The 12,357-nt window shown below is 32.1% G+C and overlaps 1 protein-coding gene across 1 annotated transcript; it reads right to left on the bottom strand.

Annotated features, from left to right (window-relative positions):
• Nucleotides 1–3,185: 3,185 nt before the first annotated feature.
• Nucleotides 3,186–6,402, bottom strand: LOC146535248 (UDP-glycosyltransferase UGT5-like). Its single transcript, XM_085191752.1, has 4 exons — nucleotides 5,521–6,402; nucleotides 4,838–5,060; nucleotides 3,825–4,044; nucleotides 3,186–3,532 (listed from the first exon to the last, which is right to left on the bottom strand). Exons 1-4 carry the CDS (start codon nucleotides 6,349–6,351, stop codon nucleotides 3,244–3,246), a joined length of 1,563 nt encoding a protein of 520 aa, XP_085047878.1. The 5' UTR covers nucleotides 6,352–6,402; the 3' UTR covers nucleotides 3,186–3,243.
• Nucleotides 6,403–12,357: the final 5,955 nt, after the last annotated feature.

Below are 12,357 nucleotides of genomic sequence, written 5' to 3'. Positions count from 1 at the left end.
AAGACAAAATAGAATCTGTAAAGTAAAACTATTTTAGAATAAAATTCATCTAACTACTCCGTTACAAAGTTTCCTTTTGTTCGTTTACTATGGCCCAAACTTTTGGACACTGAGTAAAGTTGAATGAAGCCAACTGAACGAATTGTATTGCATTGAATATAATTCACTGTGAATTTTAAGGGTGAATTCTTATAAAAATTGTATCATTTTATTTTAATTATTTTATAATTTTTATATAAATGTTACCGACATTATAATGTATTTTTTTAGTTTCAAGTCAGAAAGCCTTGTTATCTCCAGAAAAGTAGCCAGAGAGAACGGAGAGCCAAACCCTAAGGTCTCTGCATAACTCTTTCGGTTCATTTACGCTCATTAAGCTCTTCATACATGCGCATCCAAGGTGTCTTCATGCTTTTTACGTGATCTTCCTCCAGTATCATTGATACTGGTGGATATACTCGAGTGGGAATCGAATCCACAACGTCCTACTGCTGCCACAACGGCATTACCACTACACAAATACAGCAATTTATATTAAAATAGCTTAATATTTTCCAAGATATGCAAAAATCCAATGCACAATTGTTCATCCGCATGAATTTTGAGGACGAAACGTTTGTTCATTTGACATTTTGAACAGACGTGACTAGAATCCGTTTCAGTATTGATTGGATGACACCCAAGCGAATATATTTTTCATGTTGGGTACAATTTATGCAGTAAAATATTGACACGGGTCAATAATACGATAATGTAAAATCAAATATAGATGCTTTATTAGGCAATTTCGTTCAATTTTTATTACAGCCACGAATTTTATTAGTATGCATTTGTTTAGTAAAATATAAAAAAAAACTTATATAGAGACAATTTTTTTTATTTTGCTAAGATTTTTCTCCATTTGATTAGATAAAGAAAGTAAGGTAGGTACAGTATGCATATTATTTTTAGGGTTCCGTCCGACAATAAAAAACAGAATCCTTATCGGGTGACGTTCTTGTCCATCTACCTGTAAGTCTGTCAGTATGTATGTCTGTTCGTCTGTCTGTCCATTTGTCGACTCAATTCGCTTGAGAACCGGATTAACCCCCCTAATCAAGCTCAAATTATTATCAAACATTCAAGTCGACGATACATTGCTAACTAGGTTTCGAGGTTCCCTTTGTTTACCTTACTATGTGCTAGATACAGCGCGAAACTAAAAAACAAGATTTATACATCGTTTGCAAGATTTATACATCGTCTGCATTTTGTATGAAATTTGACGCGTAATCTAAATCGATAGGGCACTTCTCTTGGACCTATGTGGCAAGAAGTGAGAACTTACAATACAAACAAAGGTGAAATCATAATCGTTTTTCTTAAATGTTAAAACACTCTACTAAATACCTTTATTCTAAATTTAGTTAACAAAGAAAATAAACCAACAAAACAGAATATTACAATTACAGTTAAACAAAATACAAATAACCACGTCAAAGTTTTATTCCTTATCGTACAAAACGATATGTGCCATATTTTATAACGATTGTTCCAATATGAATGTTTCTATACAACTTTGTTCGTATACGATAACGCAGTAAAGGGAAGGAACATTTCGAATTATGATTTATTCTATTAAACTTTGAAAATATTTTATAATGTACTGAAAATTATATAAGCTATGACCTTGTCCCAGTTTTTAAAAGGAAATAATTAAGAATTGTGTATTGTTCACACCACGAATTAATTAACGCGATATTACATAGGCTATAAATTAACTAACCAGCATAAAATAATTTCTTTCAATTCGAACCAGTACTTCCTGAGATTAGCGGGTTCAAACAAACAATCTCTTCATCTTTATAATGTAAACTTAAGTGTAAAATTTCTTTTTATCGGACAGAGAGAGAGAGAGAGAGAGAGACACTTAGGGACTCGCAGACAACATACTACGTACAGTCGAAACTAGCGGACGTTACAAAACTGAAACTGCCATATAGTATACGTAACTAAGAGGGTTTCAAATGAAATAACAGAATTTCTTGATATTCCTAAGGGAATAATATAGAAAACGAAATTTTAAGTTTTACATCATAAAGTCCACGCAAACGAAATTGTGATCGGAAACTTGTAGTATTATATTCCCTCTTCTCGTTGTATCTGAATGGTATTTGATTTTTCTCTCTTGTAAAACATTGCTTGGGTAAATTTTTCATTCCACTACTTTGATCAAAACTACATACAACGTTGTTTGTTTCTAAATTTAATTAAAAAATAAAACAAAAATGCTTGTAATAAAATATAGCAATGTGCACATTGTGTAAAGGCAATTTTAATAAAGTAGGCGTCGAGTTCACCTCAGGTGATACTTGAAAACGACTTGGAATATACTTTATTAAAATTGCTTTTATACAATTGGAACATTCATATATTTTACTATAGCGCTAATGCCTCTCTATTTAATAGCAGACTATATAGACTTACATATACTCACTCTCCCGTATTTTAAAACTGTGATTGCCTATTAAATATTTATTTTATTGATAACGCAAAATTGCCAAATGCTTAGTGTAGATTATCAAGTTTTATATTCTAAATAAAAGTCAGCGGTTGGTGAGTCAAGAGAGCAGGGGGCTAAGCCTCCTATTTTTTTTATAAAAAAATCTTACCCTAGAGCTCAGTGTACTACAAAAAACGATACCAAGATAAATCATAAAAATATTTACATATGTAAGTAAGCGTTACATATTTTAATTACTTTAGCTTAATAATATCACAATACAATGCTCATTTACGTTGGTAAGTATGAGAAATATAATTAAAGAGACCAATTAATTCACTTACATGAGCAGTCCAAATATTCACACATTAAAATGGCAATAAGTGATTGCCACTTTTTTGCGACCAAAACACCAACTTTTATATATCTTTATTGAAAATTATAACTATGTTATATATACTTAAAAACTAATTTATCTTAATGATAAATAACAACGTTTTAACGATCGTACCAAATGATGTCATTTATTTAGTACAAAAGGTTTAACATAAGATAACTATGACTTGTTAGTTCGATTCCTACTCGGGGTAATCAAATGTCAAATATTTTGATTTCATTTCTTCGCTCTTCTTACAAGACGAAGCGTGGCGTTGAGTTTCGCCAGTTTTTGCTATATATGTGATACAACGTAAAGAAGAAAATATACATGGAAAAATATTTTATTCAATTAAAATTAAAAATAATTAAAACAAAAACCAAACCTAGCATTTCTTAATCTTAATATTCGTTTTAAAATTATTGACAACATACTTCCACAACAAATACACTATGAGCATAAAAATAGCTGACATAGAAATTATCACACATATAATAATTAAGACTAAATCCAGTTCTAAGTACTGCCTCCAAGATATGTTAGCTCCAGCAGCTCGCAAGTGTTTTGCTCCTCCATGCCGAATGACGTATTCTACCCACCACACGGCACGATCGGCTGGTGACATCGGTTGGTCCTCTACTATGGATCGGATACGAAGTATATTTTCTTTGTAACTGAAACAGAAATCTGTTATTAAGAAAGATAGAAATTTTAGTCAGTATAGAGAAGTAATGTAATTTTTTCACGACAATCATCACTTTTTGCGTACTATTTATTGCACGGGATATTGATACGTATTTAAATCCTAAACAGCCGACGATTGTTACTGATGCGTCACTGTGTGCCTTAGGCAGATTCACGCTTTATCCCGCATTCCAGGTTCCCCACTTTTTGCCCAATCATCACATAGTATTATGCCCTTAGCCTATAGCTAGAATTTCTTATCACTAAATCACTTAATCTTACCTCTTATCATTAATAACTTTTTCTATAGCATTCTGAAAGTCATCTTCCGTTAGTAAAGCCATGTCAAGTTGAACACCGATGCCATGTCGAACATATTTCTGTACGTTGTACCACTGGTCGCCTAACATTGGGATACCGACGAGAGGTACTCCTGCAGTTATAGCCTCATCAGTGGATTGAAGACCACCCTGGGTTATAAAGAGCTTAACATTTGGATGTCCTGTAAAAAATCATTAGTTACATTATTTTGTTTTTACTGTAAATGTATGCTTCCGTTTATATAATCTATATATATAAAATCGAAAGGTCACTCACTCATCACTAAATCTCAGAAACTACATGTGCTAGGAATCTCAAATTTTGCATAGGAGTTATAACTAACTCCTAGGTAGGACGTAGGTGCTCGCTAAGACGGGAATTTGCAATATTCGACTTCTAAGGGGTTGTTTTTGGGGTCGAAAGTTTGTATGAAACTTCGTTACTACAAATGCTAGAAGTCTCAAATTTTGCATAGACGTCACTAGGACGTAGTTATGGAGACAGAAATTGATAATAACATAGTTTACGCGGGTGTAACCGCGAGCGGGCCGCTAGTATTAGATAAATCATTATCATATTTGGCTTAAGAAAAATATTATACCTACATGACTAGCCACTAGATAAATGATAAACTAAGGTCACTTAAAAAATTGTAAGTAATAAATAAAAATACGAGATTGATTTTTATCTAATGAGACAAACATATTGTAAAAAAATATATTTGTATTAATTAGTAAAGAAGGAAAATAAATGAAAATTGCGTAATATAAATGAAGAACGACAAGTGCATTATTATCAGCTTGCTCTTCAAAATTTGGGAGATAGGTGAAAAAAAAACTCATTGTTGCTTAAGTTATGAGTCAATCTACACGCAAGTTCCTGCACTCACCGTAACTAAGAGATGAACGAAGAACGAAGTGACATAACATTACATATTCCGTCTATGGATAAATACACAAATTCTTTGAACTTACTAAGCACATCAGGCTGAGGAAGCCACTTTGATATCCTTATATTGTCAGATATTCCAGGTAATGTGTCGAGATTCCACTTCCATAGCACATCATAGGGTAGTTTAGAAAACACTTTAGTAATAACTTCTATTTTCTGTCGTGGCAAAAGCTCCGGTCGAACGTTTGTGCCTAAACTAAAGTAAATTACTCCGTTTTTTGACGAATCCAAATAAGTTTGGAGGTCCTGTAACAAAAAAAATATTTTTTAGTTTCTAACGTACTGTAACGGTATGTAGTAAAGTGATCTTATAAGGGTTCCGTTTTTACCTTTTGCGGTACGGAATCCTAAAAACGAGACCGAGATCAAAGTACTCAGATGGTACCAGAAGGAAACAGAATTAAATTACTGTTTTTGTTAAAACTTTATCACACAATCATATTATTTAATGAATTATTTATTCCAACATTTCATTAAATAATATTTAATTTATGCACAATTCATATTTATATACAAGTTGTTAAAACCTAATAATTAATAGTTAACTCAGTACCTACACGTTATATAATTCCAAATTTTGATTTGATGAAAATAGATTGTATAATGAAAGTGAACCACAAAGTGTAATAAAACGAAATACGAACTTATATTATAAATAAAGCAATTCCATTTTTAAAAATTTTGGTTATTTTATTTTAAAACTTACTTTTGGTAAAATTTGAGGCTGTGGTATATGCAAGCCATTAATATACACTACATTAGGTGGCACAGGCTGGTTGTCCACCCAAATTGGATGATTGTTAGTCATAAATAAATCAACATTATTAAATAGCTCATCTGTGGTTGGAGTGTCTGGACCAAATATCGATTTTAACAATTTATTATCTTCTTCATAAATTTCACTAAACTGTCTGTTTAAATTCCATGTTTCGTATAAATCCTTCAACTTGTCTAAATTCGACATATTGTATATTTTCTGTCGTATTATACTTGGATATAAAAATAAGTGGGTAGGTGCTCCCAGCGCTTCATAATTGTCTGTTAGACCGCCCAGCGAGCTCACTTGCAATAAGGGCACTTTGAAAATATGAGACAACACCAACAATGGTCTTATATAAGCCTCCACTAAAACCAAATCATACTTTTCTTTTTTCCTTATAATCTCTTTAAATTCTGGTGTCTGCACTTGTGCTTTAAAAACGCTAGAAGCTAATTTAAATATATCTATGATACTGTCACGTAAGTCACATTTACTTTCTTCTGAGTTTAAGCGTATTATTGCTTCTTTCCATATTGAATATGATAAATCGCGAACATCTATTTCTGTCAGATTCTGAGGTGATTTTTCCTTTGGATATTTAGGATCAGGGGTCACGACGGTAACATGATGACCACGTTTGATCAGCTCATCTGTCAAACACCGAAACACTATTTGATGACTGATTGAAGGTGTTGGGTAAACTGCTAATATTTTCGCAGGCCTGATATCAATAAATTGTAAAAAAAGTAAAATCGTAAAAAGTAATAATTTTAACATTTTATAGACAATCAATACACTACAAGTACGCAACGCTTAATGAAGTTGATGTATCCCCTACACAAATGTTTTATACATCTCGATTCTTACCGTATTCAATGAGTGTTGAGTCACGGTGACGCAGAGTACGAGTGCAAAATATCTATATATATAAAATCGAAAGGTCACTCACTCATCACGAAATCTCAGAAACTACAAGTGCTAGAAATCTCAAATTTTGCATAGGAGTTACTTATAGGACATAGGTGGTCGCTAAGACGGGAATTTGCAATATTTGACTTCTAAGAGGTTGTTTTTGGGGTTGAAAGTTTCTATGAAACTTCGTTACTACAAATGCTAGGAGTCTCAAATTTTGCATAGACGTCACTAGGACGCAGTCATGGAGACAGAAATTAATAATAACATAGCTCACGCAGGTGTAACCGCGAGCGGGCCGCTAGTATTGTATATCGTATTTATATTCGATACGATTGACTATTTGGATACCGAAGGGATACTATTTGATATTTGAAATTTCAAGAAATTTCATATTGTAAGTATTTTTAGAAGTTTATTTTATTTTTTTATCTTTAATGGGGAGTTTGCGATGAGAAATTTATTTTTTCGATAAATGCTATTTTCAGTAAACATGTCAACATATCAATAAAAGTGACACTGCATATATATAACAATAAATTGTATTTATGTGGATTGGCACTTTTATAAGGTAACATATTTTCTGAACATAACATTTATCGAAAAAAATATCCTGAGAGTTGCTTTAGGCTTTGAACTTACCATACCAAAATTCATTCTTTTTCGATTTTTATTTTTTTAAAAGAAACTATAATGAAAACCGGGATGAAACCCAAAAATATTAACCTGGATAAAATCACCTATAATCGATATGCTATAATCGATATGAATCGACTAACCGACCTATTTTTTTTTATATCTTTCATGTATAGAATCGACTTTTCTATCCTTTTTATTACAAACAGACATAATAATCTTAATTATAATTATTATAAACGTAAAAGATTTTGAAATCAACGTGATGGGTGGTGGCACAGGGTCTCACTGTAAATGAAACAAAGCATTCAGAAACCAGAAATGTACAGTGCTGTATGAAATATTGCAAATATTCACCTCACGCGTGTCACAAATGTCAAATGGACAAGTGATGACAAAATTCATTTCTCTTACAATTTCTACATCTGTGACTTTTGTGTGTGAACAATTTGATTTAATATTAGCTATTGAAAAATGTATCGTCTATACTATAGACTCTATAGCACTAGCAGTCTGCAACCGCTTTGCCCAAAAGTTAAAAGATATATTATTTTAAAGAACAATTCTACGTGTAGTACCATGTTCTTTTTCCACACTTGGGAACGAAAATTTTTTTTCAGAAAACGTATACAAATTTGAACGTAGTAGAATATGAATCCCCTCCCACTCTTTATTCAACATAAAGTCTTTACAAGTATTTGTATGAATTTATGAGTTTATCCATATATTTATTTCATATGTTTTTTGCGAGTATATGATCAAATTAAAGTCAATTCGATCCCCATCGGGTTTAAAGTTAGACATTGTCCCACAAAGCTCATTGACTTATTCATTCATAACATTTTGTCAAAATTACTTATCATACCAAATAATTAACTTTCACATTATACATAATAGTATATATAAACTAATAAAGAAACCAGAAATATATTAATTTATAACGACAAAAAACTAAAATGGTTTATGCCTATTCATATATTGGATGGACGATTGTAATTAATGTTCCAACAAATTGCGCATCAGAAAACATTTAAATATATTTTAACGTTAAAATTAACCATATTCGCGCTGCGTCAAAAATTAAATAATTCATCAAAGTTGGTTGGCATGGTTTGACGCTGTTTGATTATATCTGTAAAAGTAAAGGGAATGTTCAAGACATTGCGAATTTCAGGTTCACATCAGATCAGGATTCTTATAAGTTTATAAGTTATACTTGATATTTATTTTTCCGATTTTTTTCCTTCATTTGCATTGTAAGCTCTCTACACGTTTTGATTACGTGGCGAATCGAATTTTGATTGGGTTGATTTTAAAGCTTAATTTTCTTCTTTGCACTAAGCTCCAATAAAAAAATTGAGCGTCTTAAAACTAATTCTCAGCTTACTCATTCACTTATTCATATTTATTATATATAAATCGTCTACAAACTATGCAATAGATTTTATATGTATATATTTAGAATATTGGAAAAGGAGTTAGTTACCTAAAAGTAAGTATTCTTTACCTAAATAATTAAACTATCATGATGAAGATAACGTTTAATTCTACTAACTATTTGGTATCTTTTTATCTTATTTTTTAAACTGTAAAATACCGTAACGAAATTTTACATCGAAACCGCATCAGTAAATTATTTTCACATTATTAACGAAAAACGTGTTAAATCGTTTAATGGTTATACGTGACGAGTTGACGAAATTATATCAGGGCTGAGCTGTAGATTGATTTTATTTAGTAGATGTCCATACATTGTTGTTAATAATTATGTATTTAACACCGCCTTACTGTGGATGGAAGGTGTGGTGGAGATTAGCGCGTTTAACCCAACGAACTCTTCAAGCTTATATTATTAAGTAAAGATAATATAATGCGTATATTTCTTATTTACAAGGAAATCTTCATAAAACAAATGTCAAATTGTAATCGAAAGATTAACTCGTAGCATTACATTACGCTTGAGCTCGAATTGTTGAATTATTAATTTATTTAAGGGATATTAGAGTTGTTAAAGCGGATGTAGGGTAATGGCTGCCTCGTTCGATACTGGAATTTGTTAATGGAGTATTCACATAACGAAAGGTAAAAAATGTACATTTTTATTTCATTTTATTATAACAATTTGAGATTCGACTTTTGGAGGAATTTTCACAGCTTCATGCTTCCTGCATATCAGGATAAATAAAGTGAAAATGTTAGTTATTGTTACATAGTTAATTTAATTTTAGAAATTTTAGGTTATTTAAAAAAAACCGTGCAAACGTGAGTCAGGCTCGCCCATCGAGAGTTCGATACTAAAATTGGAAGTATCGATCTTTTTCTGAAATTCAGGATTAGCTTAGCCAGAGCCCTTTCGTCTGATACCAAACTTGAACTAGAGCCTTTAATACCAAATTTTGCCGAAATATCTTTTTTTATTTTAAAGTAAATATAGAAATACGTTTCTTTTTTCAAGAAATAAAAAATATAATATTACTGAACACTTGTTTACAATATAAAAGGGCCTTAAATTACTTTGTTTACTTCTTTCGTTAAGACGGCATCAGTAAAGGTCTCAAGCTAAATTTATTTAAATGATGTTTTCCTTCCAGATTAAATAAGTGAATTGTCTGTTTATGTACAAAGTTTTCACTGTTAATACTCACGTCATAAGCATTAAGTAGAATAAAATAGATGTGACGAATATATTTTTAGGACAAAACGGGACCCAGGCCAGGACTGCCTGTCTGTTCGTCCGTCTGTCACTAGGCTACATCTCAAGAACCATGACATTGAAACACATAATATGATGTATTTTTGTTGCGGCTATAACAATAGATATTAAAAAACATAATAAAATATATATTTGCCATTGTAAAAGCCGTTTATGTTTACTTTTTAGTGCCCGAGTCCAACTCGCATTTGTGGCTAGTTTTATTTCTTTTTACTAACATTGAAACTAAAAAAAATTGACGGCGTTCGAAACATTCGGTGGAAAATGGGAAACGGAGTATTTTAACACGAGGTTCCCTCTGCCCTGCTATTTGCAGGATACAGAATGGAACTGAAAATTGCTGAATTCAAAGCTGCACCTTGTCGACAGACCTTAGAAATTAGGATGTAAAACATAAATGTTTTCATAAATATTTCGCTTCTTAATGGTAGAATTTTATTATACAACAAAATATGATTATACATACACATAAATAAATGCCAATCATCAAAATGGTATTTTTTAATGTATTTAAAGTGTTATTTCGCACTTTCGGAATACCACTTTAAATAAGTAGTTAGTACGTTAAAAAATAATAACAAGTAGTTAGGCCTCGTGACTCAGGCGCTAAAGCATGCGACTGTGAACTGTAGTGGATTCGATTCCCAGTCGCAAAAATTAAATACTTGTTTAATGTTTTCATTTCTTTATTCTGGTATAGTGGAAGACATTGTGTGTTGAGTGTCCCCATACATTTACATATTTTTCTGTTATTGAATCAAGAATTATTTAGTAATTATTGCACCAAATTAACGATATGTATGTAGGTATACGAGTATGTAAAATAACATTAAAAGCCTGTCAAATAAAAGATCTGTTTCGTATTTCGCCCGAAGAATCGCGTCTGCCATTCCTAGTGACAACTTAGCGTGCGTGCTTGCGAAATTCCACGACGACGTGATTTATATTGGTATTTCAAAGAAAATCCCATATTTTTTTTGTTTTTTGTCTGTATGTGATGTGGATTATTGTAAAAAATTACATAAAAAATTTCGTTGTGCAGTGGAACAACGTCTGTCTGTAAACTTAAATATTGTGGGTTCGATACCCGCTCAGTGGAGTGATCATATTTATTATAATAAATATAATTGGTTTCAATTCTCACTCTGGTAACGCGGCAAAGCGTGGCGTTGAGATCCGCCACAGAAGACGCAACGCCTTCAGATTTCAGCAGAAAGTGGAGAACGGAGTGTCTTGTTGGGAGGAGGAGTATACACACAATATTTTGGTTCAGACAGCCCAGCAATGTGCAAAAAACATGAAAATGAAAAGCGAATAATTAAAACCTTTATATTTTTCCTGCTTGACGCTTTCATTCATTCATGGTTACATTTCACTTGGCTTTGATTAATAATAAGTTGTCTTTAGATACTCCTTGCCTCTTGGGAACGAAGTGTTTTAAAACTATGTTCCCAGGTTTCCACTGCTTATCCTGCTATATGCGGGATACCCTACTATGTGTTATCTGGATATTTCCAGAATTACCAGAGATTTTCAGAATTACGCAATACATAATGGACTATTTGTCATTAACGTCCATCGATTCGTCATAACTTTGCTACTTTCTCTACCAAGGAACCATGTAAAATTTAAATAGGTCCCGATTGTTATTCCTAATATACTATTGGGCTTGTTTTATTTAAGACTATCGGACGCGCGCAGCTTCGCCTGATTATTGCTTAGGGGTGAATTCTGATAAACCATGAAACACGTGTTCAATGAAATATTTTTAAGTTTCAAATTTTATAAAAATCGGTGGCGATTTAAAGATTTTTCCATACTAACTTTCAACCCCTTATTTGCACCCCTAGGGCATGAATTAAAATGAACCACGAAACATGTATTTAATTAAATATTTTTAAGAGTCTAAGTTTCAATTTTTATTAAAATCGGTGCCGATTAAAAAAAAATCTATACAAACTTTCAACCCCTTATTTGCACTCTTAGGGGGAGAATTCTAGAAAACGATGAAACACGTGTTCAATTAAATACTTTTAAAAATCTAAATTTAAAATTTTATAAAAATCGGTGCCGATTTCAATTTTTTTCCATACAAACTTTCAACCTCAATTTCACCCCTTTAGGGTTTAAATTTTTCTAAATCCCTTCTTAGTGGATGTCCAGATTACAAAAGTAAACTTTTGTCCAAATTTAACGTTTCTACGCACAGCGGTTACGGCTGTGCGTGCGTGTTACCTCAGTCAGTGAGGACAAGTCCTTTTATATATATGTAGAAGCATCAGAAGGGGACTCAAAGCGGTCTTGGCTGTCACTATTCATTTGTGGGTGTTGTAGCAACAGAGATGTTTAAATAAAAGTCACATTTATATTCTACAATGTCTTATTACTCGTTTACATAACAGTTTTACAATAAATCTCACAAGATTAATAAAATTACAATAGATTAGGAGCCAATAGGTTAATTGGTGAACATCTCACGCCATAGCTGTCAACCCATGACGTCTGCTATTCCTCGTGGCTGC

Source organism: Heliconius melpomene, chromosome 10 (assembly GCF_056956725.1).
Source record: "Heliconius melpomene rosina isolate 202511_hmr_F chromosome 10, ASM5695672v1, whole genome shotgun sequence".
Lineage (NCBI taxonomy): Eukaryota > Metazoa > Arthropoda > Insecta > Lepidoptera > Nymphalidae > Heliconius > Heliconius melpomene.
The sequence above is the reverse complement of the archived record's forward strand: the minus strand, read 5'-3'. Positions and strand labels throughout refer to the sequence as shown.